This window comes from Penicillium daleae, assembly GCF_028827525.1.
Source record: "Penicillium daleae strain IBT 16125 chromosome Unknown utg000008l_segment0_segment0, whole genome shotgun sequence".
Taxonomy (NCBI): domain Eukaryota; kingdom Fungi; phylum Ascomycota; class Eurotiomycetes; order Eurotiales; family Aspergillaceae; genus Penicillium; species Penicillium daleae.
In genome coordinates this window covers 5631688-5652268 of record NW_026623156.1, presented here as the reverse complement: position 1 = coordinate 5652268, position 20581 = coordinate 5631688, and the positions used below count along the sequence as shown (strand labels likewise).

General features: G+C 52.9%; 8 protein-coding genes across 8 annotated transcripts; 4 read left to right on the top strand and 4 right to left on the bottom strand.

Annotated features, from left to right (window-relative positions):
* Positions 1-176: 176 nt before the first annotated feature.
* On the bottom strand, positions 177-2385 carry bbp (putative zinc knuckle transcription factor/splicing factor MSL5/ZFM1; the record flags this gene model as incomplete). Its single annotated transcript, XM_056913902.1, has 7 exons — positions 177-770; positions 831-1045; positions 1100-1208; positions 1263-1486; positions 1693-1910; positions 1965-2181; positions 2238-2385. The coding sequence occupies 7 exons, from the start codon at positions 2383-2385 to the stop codon at positions 177-179; spliced, it is 1725 nt and encodes a 574-aa protein (XP_056762751.1).
* Positions 2386-2642: 257 nt separating this feature from the next.
* N7458_010519 (glutathione S-transferase family protein) lies at positions 2643-3532 on the bottom strand (the record flags this gene model as incomplete). Its single annotated transcript, XM_056913901.1, has 3 exons — positions 2643-3267; positions 3347-3400; positions 3453-3532. The coding sequence occupies 3 exons, from the start codon at positions 3530-3532 to the stop codon at positions 2643-2645; spliced, it is 759 nt and encodes a 252-aa protein (XP_056762750.1).
* A 706-nt stretch (positions 3533-4238) lies between these two features.
* On the bottom strand, positions 4239-5091 carry N7458_010518 (uncharacterized protein; the record flags this gene model as incomplete). The annotated part of the gene is made up of 3 exons (XM_056913900.1): positions 4239-4409; positions 4447-4614; positions 4726-5091. 3 exons carry the CDS (start codon positions 5089-5091, stop codon positions 4239-4241), a joined length of 705 nt encoding a protein of 234 aa, XP_056762749.1.
* Positions 5092-7680: 2589 nt separating this feature from the next.
* N7458_010517 (uncharacterized protein) lies at positions 7681-9873 on the top strand (the record flags this gene model as incomplete). Its single annotated transcript, XM_056913899.1, has 2 exons — positions 7681-8442; positions 8497-9873. 2 exons carry the CDS (start codon positions 7681-7683, stop codon positions 9871-9873), a joined length of 2139 nt encoding a protein of 712 aa, XP_056762748.1.
* Positions 9874-10434: 561 nt separating this feature from the next.
* N7458_010516 (phosphoglycerate mutase family protein) lies at positions 10435-11536 on the top strand (the record flags this gene model as incomplete). Its single annotated transcript, XM_056913898.1, has 3 exons — positions 10435-10827; positions 10894-11136; positions 11204-11536. 3 exons carry the CDS (start codon positions 10435-10437, stop codon positions 11534-11536), a joined length of 969 nt encoding a protein of 322 aa, XP_056762747.1.
* A 261-nt stretch (positions 11537-11797) lies between these two features.
* On the bottom strand, positions 11798-12889 carry N7458_010515 (mitochondrial 54S ribosomal protein uL22m; the record flags this gene model as incomplete). The annotated part of the gene is made up of 2 exons (XM_056913897.1): positions 11798-12783; positions 12850-12889. The coding sequence occupies 2 exons, from the start codon at positions 12887-12889 to the stop codon at positions 11798-11800; spliced, it is 1026 nt and encodes a 341-aa protein (XP_056762746.1).
* Positions 12890-13831: 942 nt separating this feature from the next.
* Positions 13832-17864, top strand: N7458_010514 (U6 snRNP complex subunit PRP24; the record flags this gene model as incomplete). Its single annotated transcript, XM_056913896.1, has 2 exons — positions 13832-17071; positions 17133-17864. 2 exons carry the CDS (start codon positions 13832-13834, stop codon positions 17862-17864), a joined length of 3972 nt encoding a protein of 1323 aa, XP_056762745.1.
* Positions 17865-19065: 1201 nt separating this feature from the next.
* Positions 19066-20016, top strand: N7458_010513 (uncharacterized protein; the record flags this gene model as incomplete). The annotated part of the gene is made up of 4 exons (XM_056913895.1): positions 19066-19165; positions 19295-19356; positions 19442-19732; positions 19825-20016. 4 exons carry the CDS (start codon positions 19066-19068, stop codon positions 20014-20016), a joined length of 645 nt encoding a protein of 214 aa, XP_056762744.1.
* Between the last annotated feature and the right edge of the window lie 565 nt (positions 20017-20581).

The following is a 20581-nucleotide window of genomic DNA, read 5'->3' as shown; positions in this document are numbered from 1 at the left end:
CCGTTGCATTATCAACCTAAAGTCAAGAGATTCCACTCATTGGACAAACTGCATGTGGAAGGAAACAAAAAGACAGAAAGCATCTTTCCAGCCGGTATCTTCAAAAGCAAATAGTGAACGGTTCTTCCGCCGGTTTCCTTTTTGTATGTAACGGATCAACAGAACTAGAAAAATGCTCACGCAGAGGGAGGAGGGGGAGGGGGCTGGTCGCTGGGAGGCGGAGGAGGGGGCGCATCACCAGGAGGTGGGGGAGGAGGAGGGCTGCCAGCACCGCCATAGCCACCCATAGGGGGCATACCCGGAGGTGGTGGCGGAGCTGTCATACCGGGAGCAGCCATACCGGGAGCAGCCATGCCGGGAGGGTAGGTATAACCTGCGTATGCTCCATAGCCATAACCAGGAGCAGCAGGAGCAGCAGGAGCAGCAGCAGGAGCAGCACCGCCGGGAGGAGCTTGCTGTTGCCAAGGAGCAGCGCCGGCTGCGGTGCCAGGCGCGGCATATCCACCATGAGATCCATAGCCGTAGTCGTTGCCACCGCGGTTCTGGGAAGCCCAAGGAGCAGGACCGCCTTGGTCGCGGGAACCGTAATCGTCCCGAGGACGGTGTTCACGGCGCTGCTGCCAGGGAGCAACATCGCTTGCAGGTGGGCCACGCTGCCATGGCTTGGCATCACGGTCATCCGGTTGGTAGCCGCCCTGGTCGGGACCGGCTTCAATGCGACGAGGCGGGTATTCACCAGGAGCACCTCCAGAAAGTTCGTTCATGAGTTGCTATTCAGAATGTTAGATAAACTGATTTAACCAAAGGAGCTGGCAGAAGGAAAAACTTACCTCCATCTCACGGTCTACAGCATCACCAGTGCCAGTAGCACGAGGGTTGCGCGGGCCGCCACCATAGCCGCCACCATTGCGCCAGTCGCTGCCTCTCTGGCGATCGGGACAATCACGAGCCATGTGGCCAGCGTTGCCACAAACCCGACAGATGATGTTGGCGGTGAAGTTGCGCTGCTCGGGGCAGTCATACTTGCGGTGTCCGATTTGACCACCTATAACATAATTAGTAATCATGAAAAAGAGGCAATACGGTGTAGGGAACTCACAGTTTTGGCAAGCCTGGTTCTCATCGTCGCGGAGAGTACCGTTGAGGGCGGCCAGCTCACGAAGCTGGTTGCGCTTGAGTTCGTTCTGACCCTCAGGGATGGATGCGGCCTAGAATACAGTCAGTAGATGTAGATATATCGAGAGAATGAAGTTAGAACTTACGGTCTCAATGACGTTGTGAACAAGTTTCTTAGCCTTGTTCACCTTTTCCTCAGTGTCGGCCATAATAAGGCAGTGAAGATCTTCTTCCTGGTTGCTAGCGTGAGCAGCATCAGATCGGCCCTTGCCTTCCTTCACAGAGCCTTTGCCTCGAATGGCAATCTTGGCTCCAGACTCGGTTTCCATCTTCTTGAGGGTGTTTCCACGAGGTCCTATGAGTAAGCCAACTTTAAAAAAGATAGCAAAGAGCTGAGTGTTAGTCATCCTGTGTTTGGGAAGCGTGTTCAAGCAATGTGCAACATCAAGCACCAAGGGTTAGCAAGAAACGGGCCGACGAGGTCCAAGGGAATTAGCTCGTCAGCTCGAGTCGAGCAAATAGTCATGGCAGACATAATGAGGGGACGGTTAGGAGTTAGAGGGTTAGTTATCATACTGAAGTTAATCTCTGGATAGTCATTCACAGGGACATAGACCTTCTCTTGGGTCTTGGTCGGGCGTCTGTAGTCAGAGGGCGGGTGGTAGTTAGGGATGGTCTTCATGGCCTTCTCGATCAGCTTGTGACGCTCATCCTCGAGTCGCTTGCGATAGCGGTACTCGCGAGTGTTAACACGTCTACCGAAGTTGTCATACTGCGGCGGTGGCGAGGGAGACCTATTCAAATGTTAGAGGGTTTCAGCAAACAACACTAATCGGGATTGTACATACCGATCACCATCAGCAGGGACGACATCGTTGATCCGCAGCTTCTGGCTGATCTCCTCGATGCGCAGATGCAGAGTGTACGCCTCAAGCTGCTCACTAGTGAAGTTGGCCATGATCATGGTGGGTAAGCCCATCAGACCGGCCGCCTTGTTTTCTTGCTGGTCGCCCCAGCGGTTGCGCTTCTTGCGCCGCTTGACGCCATCGGCTGGAGCCTCGGGTGCTATTCGAGAGATGTGATTAGATTCAGCACAAAAAAGAATGTTTCAGGGAGCTTACCTCGAACGGGACTGCGGCCACGCTTCGGTCCATCAGGCAAAGACGAAGGAGAAGCGGTGCGACTCTCATCTTCCTCATCACCCGCGAAGCGACGCCGCCCCAGGGGAATATTGTTGGAACCTGTGATTCCTTGGTTGCGCCACGCCATCGCTTCTGCTTGAAGTAAAAGGTTGGCAGGTTAGTTGATACGACAGATCTGGAGATGAAAGAAAGCTGAGTCCCGCGAAAAGTGGCAATTTATACACGTGATTTTCCAAAGGCGGTGAAGATTATGGCCACCAGAGAGCTCTCAATACAAATCAAACATCTATGACAGCTTCGAAGATAACATTTCATTATGTACTAATTCTGAATCAAATTGACGGCTACTTAGTTTATTTGAGGCGCTGTTCTCTCAGACTCAATTTAGATCTTGTTCTTTGCATCATCCTTCATGCCTGCCTGGACCCAAGCCCGAGTCTGCGCAGCATGCTTCTCCACAGCCTCCTTGTCCTTCATCAGGTCCTTGATGGTGTGCGGGCTAGGGACATGACGACCCTTCTCGAGGGCCGGCCGCGCTAACATACGCTCTTCCCACGCCTTCAAATGCGGGAACTCATCGATGTCAATACCGGCCCATCCGGCAGCGGCCACCCAACCCCAGTGCGAAATATCGGCAATGGTAACGTGGTCGCCCACGAGATATCCAGACTTGGACTTTGCGAGATGCTTGTCAAGGACACCGTACAACCGACGGGTTTCATTACTGTAGCGGTTCACACCGTACTCAATGCGCTCGGGCGCGTATCGCACGAAGTGATTAGCTTGTCCCTGCATGGGACCCACGCCCGCATTCTGGAAGAAGAGCCAGTTGTTGGTCTCGTAGTATTCGCGGGTGCCTTTGGGGTAGGAGATCTTGTACTCCGTGTCATACTGCTCGGCCAAGTACTGCAGGATGCCGCCGGACTCGAACAGACGGATGGTCTGACCGTCGCTGAAGGTGTCGGTCAATGCGGGGATGCGACCGTTGGGGTTGATCTCGAGGAACCAGCTGAGTAATCGGTCAGTCTGCGGTCCATCATTGTAGGTGCTGACAGCTGTGGGGATTATTGTAGACTATAAGCACATACTCTTCCTTTTGGGTATTCTTGGAGATCTCAATCTTCTCGACCTTGTAGGGCAGGCTGTCATCTTGTCAATACACATAACTTGGGTCATTATGGACGAATCGCGTACCCTAGCTCCTCCAGAGCGATTGAGATCTTGATCCCATTGGGAGTCTGGGCGGTATAAAGGGTAATGTTCGGTCGGCTCATGCTGGGCGATAACTGTGATTGAGATGGAATGAAATAAATGAAAACCAAGTCGTCTCGGAGGGTTTAAATGGGGTGGTTGAATCATGACGAGGCTCGAGGTCGTCTTGACTTCGGCCCCCCCCCCCCACTTCGATTTCTAATCCCGTCGAACCTTCCAAGCTTGCGCCTTTTTTTTGCATTATTCATCCGGTATGTTATGTCTCCGCGTTTGTCATAGGGTGTAGTGTCACGATCGTACCAAAGAAAGGTATCAACGGAACGGCGCGTGTTCGTAATCATTATCCAAACCGGCGTCACTTGTCTAGGGATACGAGGCAATCCGTAGCCACTCGGGGACGCTCTGAAAGGCCGGATGGAGCCTTCACCGGTAACAGTCACCTCAAACCTCAAAAGTCTTGTTATTATGCCCACCAAAGTGCGAGGGTAGTCAATTAAATGTTAGCGAATTATGGTCAGCCGTTGTGCATTCAGAAAAGTATTCGCTCTGGTCAGATTAATTTCGGCAGGTCGCTATCGCCTCTTGGCATCGGATCATGTTTGGGTCTTCATGGGAAGTACTCTGTACATGCTTAGCCTTTCGGGCGCCCGTCGGAAGCCTTGTACGAGAATCTAAAGATGAGTAACACAATGCGCCACAAATAACTAGTTAATCTATCCATTCATTGTCATACCACTATCAATCATTACAATCACTATTCCTACTAGATCATGCCATACCTCCATTCACAGCCACAACCTGGCCAGACATCCAACTGCTGTCCTTGCCCGACAAGAACGCCATGACTGATGCAATTTCATCAGGCTCTCCGATGCGGTTGAAGGGACTGAACCCAGCGATGGCCTTGAGCATTGCCTCTGGCTTGCCCTCGAGGAAGAGCTCGGTCGAGGTTGGCCCGGGGAGCGACCGCATTCACCAGAATGCCCTTGGGCGCCAAATTCTTGGCCAGGATGCGGGTCATCTGCTCGATGGAGCCCTTGGAAGAGGTGTAAAGCAGGTAGGCGGGGGAGACGCTTGAGAATCGAGCAGTGGAGGTCGAGACAAAGATGATTCGTCCGCCGACAGGCATATGCGGCACGGCTTTCTGTGCGAGTTATTAGCCTGGGTCGAGATCGAAGGATGGGGGGGGGAGGGTATGTAGGTAAGATTGGAGGGGCATGCATGTAAGATTGTAGGGGGATTGATAAGTACGTACCTGAGCCAGGAAGTATGGTCCCTTCACCAGCAAGTTGTAGGTTCGGTCAAAGTCCTCCTCGGTGGTGGTTTCCAAAGTTTTCAGTGGGAGGTATCCGGCGTTTGGAATAAGCACATCGATCTTGCCAAATTTTCCGACCGCAGCATCGACAAGGCGATCAAGGTCGGCCAGCTTTGAAGCATCGGCTTGGACAGCCAGGGCGCGGTCGGCGCCAATCTCGTTGACGAGGTCATTGGCTACAGCGGAGTCGCGAAGGTAGTTGATCACAACGTTGGCACCCTCGCTGGCGACTCGAAGAGCGGTGGCTTTGCCGATTCCCTTGGAGGAGCCGGTGATGAGGAAAACTTTTCCAGCGAGAGACGACATTGTAGTGTAGAGTTGTTGCTGTAAAATCTTTTAGGATTGGAAGATTCTGTTGGTTCTGATTGAGGTGATTGAGATGGAATTGATTGAGATGGAATTGATTGAGATGAGATTGAATAAGACGAGATTGATGGCTCTTCAACTGCCTTTAAATCCTTCGAGAGCCTGACGCAACATGGCAGATAGAGTCGGAATTAACCATTCAAACGGGTAAGCATGAAGCGATTCATTGATGGAATTATCACCGTGGAAAGCACAGTAAGCCGGCATGGCTTCTGGGACGATTCCAAATTCACGACGTCATCGGTAAGCTATGGTCTGGGCTTAATTGCGGAGTAAACGGCCTTCTTAGGACATTTGCGAACTCCGGGGCTTGAGCCGAAAGCTTGATCGATCAGCGGCCCGAGGGCGGATTTAACTCTACAAAGTCCGGCATTACGGATCGTGCATGGGGAAACCACAGTCCGAGTTTCCATCCGACATAGAACCTAAGGATGGACTTTAGTAGATCTGCTGAGAATAATGTCCATGTTGATTACCCATCTCTTTTTATGAGTATCCCAGCATTAGTAGAAGAAAGAGCCGTCAAACAACGTTGTGAGTCTAGATGATGGGTGGGCTGATGTGGGTCTCCTCCATCGTACCCCGGATCTGGCTGTGTCGCACAACAATCAGGGGAATCAACAACGAGCCCTCGGCAAGCCGACAGTATTAAGCCAATGAAAATTACTGGACCCTTTAGGCGGATCAGCTTTGTACGTCAACCCCCTGGAGAGGCTGGGATATAGTTACACGTGGCGTCCTCTCGCGTGGCCAGACCAAAGGCCGGAAGGTATATGCGTTAAGAAGAGAAAGCCGCAGAGGAATCTCTATCTACCGCAAAGAATACGCCAAGGCATGATAAGCCCACATGGGCCCAAATGCGCCTATGCCGTCCTTGCTCTCCATGGTCCGAACTAGAGTCTTAGACTGGCCTACCGCCCTTCTTTAGCCTTCGAACCTCTTTGCTATACCACACAGCTTCCTTTTCTCCTTGACTTTCTTCCCGCTACTTCCAGGTCCAATCTCAGTTCATTCACTTACTTTGGCGGCACATGAACTATGCCCTAAATCAACTATTCTTTCGCCGGGGAGCATGACCCTAATGGGAGACAATTTACGCAGTTTGAAGTCTATGAGAGAGCCCCAGAAGAAAGGATTCTCTCGATTCTTTCTTTCATGAAGGATCTCGCGTTCTTGTCCTCCCTCTAACTCGGCCTTCTGCCGAAATCCAGAGATGTCGAGCTTCGAATAAAGCCGAAGCTTCTCTTTACTTCCCGTTCTCTGCAATCCTTGGCCTTCTTCATTATGACGGAGCCCTGTTCCTGTGATGGCAATATACATTTAAGAAAGCTTGGCTTTTACTGGATGCTGAATGATCTTTCGGGGGAGGGGGATATTGTTGGTATTCTCCAGGGCTGATTTTTCAAATAAGCTCCTTTCTTGGTTCGACGTGGCCCGGATATATATCTCCGGACTTCGATTACGAATCCGCAGCATCCACAGATCATCTAGTTACTGAGGTCGCACCTATCCTATATTCTTCGAGGGTCATTCTTCTTTTGATCCCGATCGCAATATTGCCCTCCTAGATCAAAGTCAGATCGCAGAGCCTGTTACTGTGACTGGCGCTTCGCTGATGATCGCTGACGGTGAAACCTGCCTCCCGCTCCCAGTAAGATGATTTGGAAGCCTAAGATCGTATTCAGCCGCTGAGATCTAACATTCAATCTGCAAAGTGGTCAAGGCAATTAACCTTACTGACAACCTTACCACTCGTTCACACAACCTCGGGAGAGGCGTAGTCCTGCGGGAGGTGTTGTTGACCTTGCGATGGTTTGTTCGGTCATACTACAGTATGAATCTTCGAGGGCGATACAACCAATGGGAGCGGTCAATGCTTGGATGATGTCAAAATTTCTATCAAATCATGTGCTTCGACCAAGGAAGATCCAATCAAAGGGGAGGCAGTGCCGGGGGACCCCCGCTTGAGGGACCTCTCAGCCACTCTGCAGCGGAGATGGAACGCACGATGGAACGAAGAATGAGTCAACAGACGCTGAACCAGGGCGAGGCCGTCAGAGCCAGTGCGAGCCAATGAAACTCAGCGAAAACACGCGCCGGCAGGCAGTGTCGGGGACCCCAAGCAGTTTAGCGGAAGTCGGGGACCCCAAAGAGGAATGGGCTGCGCTGCTGCTCAGTTGCTCCGCCGAGTCGAGTGGGGCCTCATTTTGCGACCTTCCGCGACTTTGCGACCCTCAGAAGTTGGGGCCTGCTCCGCCTTCAGTCCCTATACAACACCGTCTTTCCCCCTCTGCCTCAGTCTTCAGGTTCTCTCTTTCTTTTTCCCCTGGACCCCCCTCGGCCTCATCACTACGGGATTGTTGGCCCCGAGCCCCCCTACTACCCTCTACACCTACCTCGATATCCCGAATACTCTTCACATCCTAATTCTTACCTCTCTCTTTTCTACAATATTCCTTATCTACTACCCCCCGCCCTCTAAACCGAAAAAAAAAAGATCATCCGATACGCCAACTAATACTCGACACAATGGCGTCTACCTCTGATCAGTTCTTCTATCTCGATAGCCCAACTCAATTCGAGGAGTGGGTCGACTTTGACCAATTCTTGGATCTGCCCTCCGCCTATGGCGACGAATATTCCGCCTCGGCCTCGACCAATTCGGTCTCGCCAGACATGGCCTTGCCCTACGATGCTGAGATGCTGGGCACTGACCTGCTGGACTTCAGCCAATCCACCTTCCCGGACATGATCGACTACGACGCTTCGCAGGAGAGCTTCTTCGCGGATCTATCGCCAGAGATGGGCATGATCCCCGACCAGGCTGCTGCGTTGGATGACAGCACCCTCTACAGCTACCCGCAATACGACGCTTCTTTCGACTTCCGTCAAATGGTCGAAGCGCAGGCCGCTGCCGACCCTCGCATTGCGTCTATCAAGGAGAAGCGCCGTGAAGCTGCCATTGCGTTGCATCTGCAGCGGCTGTGCGAGGCCACTGCCCTTGACCTTGATATGTCTTCCGACTCCAACACCACTTTCTCCTCACCAGCCTGGTCAGACTATGTTCGCGGAAGTAACTCTCCGCAATCCGCTAGTGCCAGTGCTAGCCCGAAATCTCCCTCCGCCCCTGCCCCTGCCACTGGAGGAGTCGAAATGGTCCTTGACCTGAACATGAACGCTGCTGCGAATCTGCCGAAGAAGCAGAAGCCCCGTTCTCAGGCACAGAAGGAGAACTATATCAAGGCTCGGAAATATGGAGCCTGCGAGAAGCACAAGAAGCAGCACAAGCGAGTAAGTCCCCCGCCTTGAATATCTATTTCTCGGTGGATGCTAACCGTGGATTAGTGCAACTGCCTGGAGAAGGCCGCCGCCCGCATGGGTGTTTCCGATGTTCCAATGAATGTGGCTTACAAGGAACGGCCACAACAATTGGTACATTCGTCACCAGTCCTTCCAGATTCACGCGTCTCCAGTGTACCAGGTCACGACAGACAATCCGTCTCACCTAGACTCCGTCCACTGCCCAATGTCTCAATCGGCGAGGCCCTGAAGAGGGCCGTCAACAACTCTCCAGGACACGATATATCGACCAACTCGAGTGGCGTACTCCCGTCCGTGAGGACAACGGTGAAGCGCACCAGTCGTGTCCCCGAACACAACCCACAACTCAACGTATCCGCCTTCTCGGATCCAGCCAAGCAGGCTGGCAAGCTTGCTGCTGTTCAATCCCGCCAAGCAGTCAATGTCAAGCGGAACAGCAGCGGCATCCGCGGACACGATCCTCAATACAGCGCTTCCGTCTTCTTGACCCCTGCCAAGGAAGCCAGCAAGAATGTTGTTTCATCGGGACAGAATGTCTCGCACCCACCCGCGAGCGTCACTCAACTCATACAAGCAACACACAGCCGTGGCGTCCCGCAGTCAAATCTGCGCGGCACTGCTGCTGCCCTGTCTGCCGTCAAGACGGCCTTGACGGCCGACAGGGCTGCTGGATCTCTTGGACAGGATGCCCTCCGCCAATCCTCGAACGTCCCTCAATCCGTCAAAGCCACAAACCGGCGGGCCATTGGCCAGACGAATCTCCGCTGGCGCGTTGTCGGATTCTCCGCGACAACCGATACTGGTGTCACCAGGGTTGTCCAGGAGAACAACAACAACAACAACACCACCACCAGACAGACCACGCCAACTTCGAGAATCTCGAAGGCAAGCATCACGCGCGCTCCAAACTTGGATGTCCGGCGTCCCCGAGAGACGCTGTCTTCTCTTCGTGTAGACAGCCCTGCACCGTCAACAACGCCAGCCTCTTCCCAAGCCCAATCCTCCACTCTGGCCACCAATGGCCGCAAATATGGAAATTTGGGTGTACTGGCAACCAGCCACACGCCGCGATTCATGGCCGGCTTCCAGAAGCCACTGGACATTCTCTCCACTCGTGCGCACGCACAAGCGGAAGCGTCCTCCCAAGATCGTCGCTCCGAATCACTGGCCCAAACCTCTCGCTGTCCGAGCCCTCAGGCCGGACAGCACAGCCTTGTGGCTCGGTCAATTTCTACCCAATTGGGTGGCCTCTTCTCAAGCACTATGTCGGCCATTGCTGGCCTTGGACTTTCCTCGTCCTCGGCTGTCTCCTGGTCTGAGCAATCAATTGGCAAGTGCATGTCCATTTTGGGTAGCCAGCTGATGTCTGCGAGAAGATTCTTGCAATCGTCTCTCATCTAAAATCGATGAGGCTCATCTGCATGATTGAGAGACTCGAGCGGGTCATCAGTGCAATTGGATTTCGGATTTCGGATGTCGAGGACAGCGGCTCATGGCTGCTGTTTTTCATGCACGTTGATTTGTTGGAGCTCTCATGACGTCTGTTTGTATTTTTTCTGCACGGACTACCCTTATGTCTTGGATTTGGCGATATGTCTTTGATTGGAGTTGTGTGTGTTTTCGATGCTTGGGCATCTGGCTAGTTGCTACTTGGAAAGCGATTTGGACTCGGTTCTATACAGACAACCGACTAGAGGAACGGGTGATCCACCCAATACAGTACAAAAAAGTTATGATCATGATACACATTCGGATTTACCCTGTCAATCGTAGAATACAGATAGTATATACAGTAGAAGCTTGGCGGAAAGCCATCCATGTGCAAGGCTTCTGTACAAATTCTCGTCCTGCGGCCCCCCCCACTGCCCCACCTTGGAAGTCAGACGCTGAAGCATCCACATAATCCTCCCTCTGTTCTGCAAAAAGCAAAGTGCCTCGCTGGAAGACAACAGCATTTGCAGAATGACACTCACGAAACTCTTGACGGAGCCAGCCTCCTTTAAGTTCAGCACAGTGCCGGGCTATTTCCTCCAAGATGAGCCAACCACCGACCCAAACAGCTTCGACTATGTGAGCCCCTACGCCTCCCGATATCATATCGTTGATACCCGCCAGACACAAAGCACTAATGAGACACCCCAGTCATCCACCAATTTCGGATTGATCTCCCGAAAATATGATAGCGAGACTGTCATGTCCCAAAATGGAACCCAATGGCAGCGCTTTGCCCAACACATTACACATCTCAATGAGACCGCCGGTCCGCAGTTCAAGTATAAAGTCCTTTTCCTCGGACGACACGGCGAAGGTGTGCACAATGTTGCCGAGCGGAGATACGGGACTAAAGCTTGGGATGTATGTTTGTCAATGTCATAAACTTCTAGATCTCCAGCAAAATCAGAGCTGATATCTTTGGTCTAGGAGTACTGGTCTCTCCTGGATGGAGATGAATATGGTACTTGGCTAGATGCCCACCTCACCAAGGTAGGCATTGCCCAGGCTCAGACTGCACATGACACATGGGCTCGGCAATTGGAGTTTGGCATCCCCACGCCGCAGTCCTACTATGTCAGCCCTTTACATCGATGCTGTCAGACGGCACAGGTGACGTTTGAAGGGTTGGATATGCCCTTGACTAATCCTTTCCAACCGCTTGTGAAGGAGGTAAGATGGGACTCGAGACTTGGAATGATTACAGATGCAGTATCTGTGTTGACTTTATATCATGTAGTTGCTGCGTGAAACCATGGGCGAGCACACCTGTGACCGCCGTTCAACAAAATCGGCTATTGCGACTGATTTCCCACGGTTCCGGTTCGAGCCGCGTTTTACGGAGGAAGATGAGCTTTGGGACCCAAAGGTTCGCGAGACGGATGAACATCGGGACCGGCGATTGCTAGCCTTGTTGAATGATGTCTTCGCTGCTGATGAGAATGTCTTTCTTTCTTTGACTGCGCATTCGGGGGCTATTACGAGTATCTTGGAGGTTGTTGGTCACCGTAAGTTTCCGCTCGCGACTGGGGCGGTTATTCCGGTGGTTGTGAAGGCACAGAACCGTGCGTGATTCTAGTTAGAAGTGGGATTGTGGATGATGAGGATATCCTTGAGATGTGTGATTGAATATTGTGAATATTGTACATGGGCTGATTCGCCCTACTTTCTACTACAATGCAAAATTCTCCTCACCCAAACCCGGCCGATGGCAGCACAGAAACAAAAGAGACTGGGGTTTTATCCACCAATAACAGTGTGGATGACCAGAAGGGAAATAATACAACGCAACGCCAAAATGGGAAAATCAACTCAGGGGAAAAAACTTGCACAATTACCAGCTGTAGTACTGGTTCTGTGCAGAGACCTTGCGGTCAGGCAGCTGGGTCCAAAGCTGAGCCTTGCGCTTGCGCAAAGCGTCAGCCTCACGCTGCTGCCATTCCCGGATGCGAGTCTTCTCCTCCTTCAATACGACCGAGAGACCAGTCGCCGGGGGCCGGAGCCGGTTGATCTGACCACGGGCACGGTGGTCCATACCGAAGCCATAGGGGCCACGGTTCACCCACGCCTGCTGAATATAGATCGATGTCGGCTCGGTGATCTTCTTGCGCTCGCCAGACTTTAACGTGACGGTGACGGGTTCCGCGGAGGTACCGGCAGGAGCACCCAGGCCCATGCCGGCACGGACCATGGCGACGTTCTTTGCGTGTTCCAAATGTCCCAGCACATCCTTGGCAGCCTTCTTCTTGCTGAAGCGCATCTGCAAGATGGCCTCGTCGATGGGCTTGCCTGCAATCTGCCGGGCCAGGGGGCCCAACTTCTTGAGGGAGGTCTTGAACCAGTGTGACTTGGACATGGACTCGCGCTCGGAACGCTTGATCTGAACCTCCTTTGAAATGCGGCCGCGCTTGCGGATCTCGCGGATCACCGTCCTCTTCTCCCACCGCAACTGGGCCTTTGGGTTCGGGTTCAAGGCGAGCTGCAGGCGGTCCTTGTTGCGCTTCTCCAGAGGCACAGCATCCTCACCCGCCGCGTCTTGTTGATCTTGAAGTTGCTTCTTCTGCTTGCTGGGCTTGGGACCGGATGCTCGGCCCACGTCCTCGGCGAAAATGGAGCTGGCACCGAGTCCACCTTCTTCGCGCTTCGGGGCGACTGGGGTGAAGGCAGCCTTGGGTTTGGATTCACCGAGAACCCAATCCTTCATGGACGAGAGGAATCCCGACTTTTTCTTGTTGGAATTGGCATTGTCGTTCTCTGCCCGGCAGGTGACTGTCGAGGTGAAGGTCCGTCGGGGAATGCACGAGACTTGGGCCCGGGCCGCTAATTGCACAGTTAGTAGAGTGTCGGCTGGATCGTGTGAAGTTTGAGACATAATTGGATACTGACCAGTCCGGACCAGCTGTCCATAGGGAGTCACAGCACCCATTGTGGCCATGGGGATGTGATGTTGCTCTCTTAATGTCGGGGAAGCCAGTGCGGAAAAAGGTCAAACTTGGCAGTTGCGCGGTTGGCCCAACTCGCTACCCGTAGCAGATGCCTCAGGCCACAAACAGCAATCCAGTCGCGACAAGTGATCGATCAGAAAGGATGCGCCTCCACGATGCTAGAGGAGATCGTAGTTTAAGACAAGGAACCAATAAAGCAGCCAATACTTCTGATGGGAAGCTGGACTTGCTGTCTCGCCCCATCCCTAATCATCCACTTGATCTTTCCCAACCTGCTGCTGGGCATTTCCCTCACACCGTCCATCTCCACAGTGAAGATCCACTAGCCCTCAATCTTCCCTCTTTCAGGGCCTTCAGTTACTCTCCTTCTTTCTATTACTCCCTCATCGTCACCTTTCCCTTCCTTCATCTCTCCCCCCACTCCAACATTCCCAGGCCTTTCGCCTGTGGTCTCCTACCTTTTCTCCTTCTCTTCCTCTCCGGCTGTGCTCCTCGCACCCTCCTCGGACTCTTCTCCCATCTGGTGATCGACTCACGCCCTAACAACCACTTCTCCCGCTCCTTCCTCCGTTCATCCTTTGTCGCCAACTTTTCGGATCTCTATCCCTCGATCTTTGCGGAAGCTTCAAGCGATCAAGTATACCATTCCTTGCGCAACCCGCATTGCGCCAACAAAGACGAGGATCACTCGTGATCCCGGCCACTTGCCCCACGAGCCGGGATTGGAACATCAAGTTGCGTTTGTCGGTGCCGGAATAGACATGTTGTTGAGACACCTCTTGGCTGTCTGATCTGGATCTCTGCTACCCTTAGCACTATCCGTGACCTCTGGTCCTGGACAATATTCTTTGAGTGTCGATCACTCTTCCTTTCCTTTCACTTGGACGTGTCGCAGGTTTCCCCCCTCCTCGAACTCGACCATCATGGACATCAGTTCATTGCTTTCCCCGGATTCGAATCCGAAGCCTGGGAACTCGACGCCCGTGCCCGATCCTACGTCGAACAACGCACCGACCCCGACTGCAGGACCATCCCCCCACAAGGCAGTTCAGCGGGCGCGTTCAGGTGCTGGTCGCAGAAACAGAACATCATCGCCTCTTACGCAGCAAGTCTACGCTCCTACGGGTCAGCCTGAATCCTCGCCCCCCGTTACTAGCCCCTCCGCTGGTCCCAATGTAAGCGCCACCAGGAATGGAACATCCCCTGTGACCGACCGGCCGCCATCGAGACAGCCCTCCACGGGAATGGATACATTGGCAGACTTGGCCTCAATGCAGCATCATCAACCACCACCCCAGCAGCAGCAACAACAACAACAACAACAACAGCAGCAGCAGCAGCATGGGCAGCATCCTCAACGTACGGCGCGCCAGAACGCTCCTAACATAATGAGGAACGCCGAGTTCCACCAAAGCCAGCTGTCGCCATCCACCATCCACCCTCACGTGAACCAAATCAACCACAACACCCCGACTCCCCGCACATCGTTTGACTTGGCCATGGCGGAAGGTCCACGGGAATCCGCGCAGAGGAACTACGTCCAAACATCGCTGGACCCCGAGGCACAGCTGTTGGCGACCGAGCTGTTCAATAAAATCCAAGAGAATCCCCACACCTACGAGGCGCATGTCCAATTTATCGGGTTGCTGCATGCGGGCTTTGTGAACCACGTCTATCCACCGAATAACCCTGATATTCACGGTGACCCCCGTCGGTATGATCTGCTCAAAGATTTGAGAACCGCGCGCGAGGAGATGGACAAGCTTTTTGCCATGGGAGAGGACCTTTGGGCTGAGTGGATTCAAGATGAGAGCATGCTTGCGCATACGGTGATGGAACGTACCTCTGTAATGGAGCTGTGCCAGCGATCAGTCGAGGAAGAATTCGGCTGCACTAAGCTCTGGCACATCTATGGCGAATGGGTGCTCTATCTGTACAACGCGACAGCTGGCGAACATGGAGCTGGCCAATGGACTGAAGAAGACCGGATGATTGGACGCGAAGTGTTCACTTGGCAGACGGTCCTGGACGTGTGGCAGCGAGCAGCGGAAGCGACGCAGTGGCGTATCAACAACAGCCACCTCGTTTGGGATCGATTCCTGGAGCTCTTGACTCAAGACCTAACCCGAAGCCCGTCTCAAGAAAAGATCAACCACCTCCGTGGCCTGTATGAGGTGCGGCTACAGACTCCCCATGCTACTTGGGACCAGACGTTCCAAAAATTCTCAGGGTTTGTCTCCACTTACTTTGAATCCAACTACGAGGATACCATGTCAGAGACGGTAGCCCAGGCGTCGGCTGCAAAGAACTTCTACGCCGCGCGAGAAGAGTTCGAGCACCGACTGAGCAAGGCTCAGGACTCTGGTGACAAGTCTGCTGAGTGGAACTTGTACAGGGAGTACATTGACTGGGAACTCAGTCGTAACCGCCGGCGACGGGAATTTCATTTCGAGCTCGTTAATGCCGTTTACCAACGCGCTGTGCTGCGCTTCCCTACGGACGTCTCTTTGTGGGAGGACTATGTCATGTTCCTTATCGGCGAATCTATCCATGGTCATGCTTCTACGACAACAATTGCAACTCTCGATCGTGCAACTCGCCACTGCCCTTGGTCTGGTAACCTCTGGTCCCAGTACCTGCTGAGTTCTGAGCGAGAAGGCCAGTCTTTCTCCAAGATCTCTGGTATCAAGCACAGAGCTACTAGTACTGGCCTGCTGGATGCTGGAGGCATGGAAGAGGTGCTGAAAGTCCACATAACCTGGTGCAGCTATCTCCGTCGACGTGCCTTCCTTTCTGACGCAACCGACGAGGACTTGGATGTTGCAGAGGTTGGCATTCGGTCGGCAATTGAGAGCGTGCAAGAGTTGGGCGAGAAAAAGTATGGTCGGTCATACCAGGGAGATCCTCATTTCCGCCTGGAGCGTATCTACATCCGCTACCTGAGTGAAAGTGGCAGTTGGGATAGTGCACGGGAGACTTTCAAGGGCCTCGTTCCTCGTCGTGGTGATAGCTACGAGTTCTGGCTCACCTACTACAACTGGGAACTTGTTTGCTGGAGCAAGTTCGTGCAGGGTGAGGCCACCGTCGACGCCGCCCGGCGCACTCCCAATCCCAGCTTTGCAACGGCTGTCCTCAAACAGGGCATCAAACGGCAAGACCTTGACTGGCCCGAGAAGCTCGTGCAGACCTATATCGCTCACTGTGAGGATTATGAGGATGCGGATGAATTGCAGCTTGCCGTGATCGAGAGCCGTAAAGCCATGCGAGCTGTTACAGCTCGGAGAGAGCGCGAGGCGCGCGAAGCTGCGGCCGCACAACAGCAGCAACAGGAGCAGCAGCAACAGCAGTGGGAAGCCGCTGCCGAAGCAGCTTCTACCTCGGAGAAGCGAAAGCGCGAAGACGAAAAAGATGCGAATGGTCAACCCATTAGCAAAAAAGTGCGTGCTGAAGAGGTGGCCCTAGAACAAGGAGCTGCCGAGACCCAACCTCCCGCCCGCGACCGCGAACATGCAACTGTCGTGGTCAAGAACCTGCCTCGCGAGACCACCGAGCATAGTGTCCGGCAGTTCTTCCGCCACATCGGTACGATTAACGGTGTCAAGTTGATTCCTGGGCAGGATGGAAACTCTGAAGTTGCAATCATTGAGTTCGAGACCAAGGATGAAGCCCTGGCAGCCCTGACCCGTGATCAGAAGGTCTTCAACGAGAACACCATTGAAGTGACGCTGGAGACCGAGTCCACCCTGTGGGTCACGAATTTCCCTCCGACCGCAGACGAGGAGTACATTCGCAATCTTCTCACCAAGTATGGCCACATTGTTGATATTCGCTTCCCTTCGCTCAAGTTCCAAACCAGCCGTCGGTTCTGCTACGTGCAGTTTGCTACTGCTACTGCAGCACACCAAGCCACGGAGCTGAATGGAACCGAGGTAGAGAAAGGCTACAAGCTCATTGTGAAGATTTCCGACCCCTCTCAGAAGGAGAAGCGTAGCGGAGCAATGCAGGAAGGTCGTGAGGTTTTCTGCAAAAGCTTTGACTGGAAGCTCAAGGAGAGCGATGCCCGAGATGCATTCTCCAAGTTCGGCACAATCGAAAACCTTCACCTCCCACTCAACGCTGACGGCTCCCATCGAGGGTACTTTTTTGTGGCTTATTCTTCCAAGGTACGTGAATCTTTTGCTTTTGTTTTGTATCTCAGAATTGTTCGTTCTAACGATTCTACAGGAAGAAGCAGAGGCCGCCCTCGCTATGGACAAGCAAACCCTCGGAAGACGTCAATTAGCCGTGAGCTTGAGCGGGAATTCCGGCGCCAAACGTATGACCAGTACCATCATCTCGCAGGTTGCCTCGTCGGCATCACCGCCTGCCGAGGCCAATGGTAACCACCTCAGTGTGGTCGAAACCATCGGTGGCCGGTCTGAACGCACCCTTGCCCTGATGAACGTGCCCGATACCGTCAACGATGCTCGTGTCCGCGCCCTGGTCGAACCGTTTGGGCGACTGGTCAAGATTGTCCTGCGACCGGACCACCAGGGTGCCATTGTTGAGTACGTTGACGTTCATGATGCTGGCAAGGCTTCCTTGGCACTCGAGGGCAAGGAGATTGTCCCCGGACGCCCACTCCACATCGGGAGCGTGGATGAGATGAAGAAGCTGCAGGCGGAGAAGAAGACGGATCGCATCACCTCGGTCAAGCAGGAGAAGCCGAAATCCTCGCTCCAACCTGTGGGTCCCATCAAACGCCCTCAGCAGCCTGGTGGCCGAGGTGGCCGCCGAGGAGGCCTTGGTTTGAAGCGAGCCCCTGCCGCATCTCAAAACTCCACTGCCTCTTCCGGTGCGGCTTCTGAAAAGGACAAGATGGACACCACTGCTGACGGCAAGGCCGGTGAGAGTGCCCTGTCCAAAAAGAGCAATGATGATTTCCGTGCGATGCTGGGACAGAAGCGCACGGAGTAAAGTGGCATGGCTATGACAAAACGGCAAATAGCAATGGCAATGGTGATGACAATACTCGGCGCAACATTCGTTCTGGCATGAATCTGGTTGGCGTTTGATCTTTTGGTGGCCATTTATCCGATGCTACCTCGAGCATGAGAGCCTGCCTGTACATGTGTACATCACTCGGGCCAGCCTTTTCGTGCCATGGCTTGATCATTTTTGCTCGTTTCCTATTTCCTTTTCTTCCCCCCCTTTTTTTATTATGTTTGCTGGGCATGCGTGTCCTGCCTGTATATTATGCCTCATGTATCTTGCTGGTTCGTAACTTCTTGCCTAGTTTTTAATGATGACGGCTCTTCTCTACGATGGCTCTCTGGCGGATCTGCTAGATCTGCTAGGAGTGTGATCTTGCAATTTTATGTGTTTATGGCCTGGCCTTGTATTGTGTAACTTCCGCGACTGAGAGGCCGCCCTTTGAAGATGGAACCATGGGCGACTGGTCCTTCTGATGATTTAGTCGGAGGAGTACTTGAATCCTCAGAAATTGTCCATTCCTGAAGAATGCAGACTTGAACGAGTGTAGATCCCAGCCTATCAAAGGGGAGTAGTGGTTACGATCATCCAATTTGATATTCTCGTGTAGACCGCTTTTACCGCCACTACTCTTCGTGAGGACTGATCGCCTCCTGCAGGTGCTTGGACAGTCTCTGCCTTGATTTGCGGGATAAGAGCAGCTGCCCATGAGAGTACTGTGGGATTCCAATTTTGCAAGGAATACAATGTACATACAGTACACAGTCGTTCAAACTGGGAAAACCAGGCGGGACAAGGGTGGAGCGGTAGAGAAAGAAGGAAGAGGAGGGATTCTGGGATTCTGGATTCCTGGCCATTGTAACCGTCCAGCAGGCGGCAGGTAACTAGGAGAAGAACCAAGTGCATCACCAGACCTGCGCCTCGAGAATCCTCGTTCTACCTTCCTGTCTTCCTTATTATTCAGGTCTTCGACCTCGATGACTTCTATCACTCTCTTTAATTTAGTTTGATATCCTCATCTTATCCACAGTTGCTGCCTACAACTGCAGGTGTCTTCCAGCCTCATCGGACCGCCCAGTCGCACGGGCCAAATCTCGTCCTGAACGCCTACGCCATCAGCCATCGCTACATTCTCTCCCCTCCCCCCTTCTCCTCCTCGTTCCTCGTCCCCCCTCCTCTGCCCGCCATGGATTTCCGCCTGGTGCCGAGGGGCACTGACTGGAACTATACGGGGTTTCTGACCAAGACAATCGTCTACTCAGGCACACTGGTGCTGTTCCTAGCTTGTGAGTTTTAGAGTCGAAGCTCTCCCCGCGCCACCGAGGATCCACACGTCTCCCTATCCACACCACTGCACACATCGATAACGGGTTCGAGAGTTTCCGAGTTCAAGCTAACAAGTATATCTACTACAGCATTTGCGTTAACCCTCTGCTCCATCGTCATCCCAAAATGGGTCAGCTATCATAGCGAAAAGGTACGATGCCTTCCCATGATCCGGATCCGTATGCGACCGCCACCACACCTCAACTAACCACCGCGATTTCTCGCCTCTGTGTTAGCCCGCCCACCACTACTCCTACGGTCTACACCAACGCTGCTCCTCACTCACCGATACCTGCGAGAGTTTCCCGCAGAGCGACGACTGCCATGGCGACGACCGGTATTTCTGCTCGATGTGGCGATCTGTCGGGTTCTTGATGTCCTTTACCGTGGTGTTGGAAGGCATGAGCATTGTCACATACCTGATTATCCTTGGCGGTGGGAAGCGGTTACGCGAGAATGGGTGGCGGGTCCTCAGTTTGCTGATTATCTTGTCTGCTATCGTGCAGGCTGCGGGCACGTCGATTGTGGTAAGTTCCCCTCTAACGCTGAAGGAGAACGGCTCAAAGGAGGGTCCTGTTATTCGTATACTAAAGTGTGGGTCGTTTCTTTTTCTTGGCAGGCGTATCTGTTCGACAATGAAGACCGATTCTTCGTTGGCTGGCGTCTGGACCAGTCTTGGATCTTTTGCACTGTCAGCTGGTGCATTAGTCTGATCTGCGCGGGCGCGATCGTCATCGCTGCCCAGATCTTGCCGTCCGAGGGAGGCTATGAGCTTATCCCGGATCATGATACGCTGAGAGCGACCTCTTGAAGAGGAAGTGTCCCTGCGTGGTTGATATATGGTGGCTGTCTCATCATCTTATGCGTAATCTCGAGTCGTACGAGAAACGAACTATTCCTGCGGAAACGAATCGACTGGCCAACAGACTGGATTGTTCAACTCGACACGATACTAATATTTCTTTTCGATTTCATGGCGTGCTTTTGGCGGTGTCTTCTTCTCTTTTCATTTTGTCTCTGCGATAATATGTTCTTCCTTCCTGGCGTTGGGAGGTAAATATCTTTTTTATCTTTCGTGTCTTGGTGGTAGTTTACGACTAATATGGATGATTATGCCCTTGATATCTTTCTGGTTGACAATTCCTAATACAGGAGTTCTGAACATAAGTCGGCAGGAGAAAAATCTTAGTATCAATCAAATCTTTGTGGTACGGGACCTTGAAAAAGACAAAAATCAGACCGAAGACATCATCAACGCAGTCTAAAGACGAGCAAGCACAATCAAAAATGAAAACAGGGAGCTATACCAGCCGGCGCACCACATAAAAATGCTTCATAGCGATTCATTCCATACAAAATATACATGACGGGGAAAA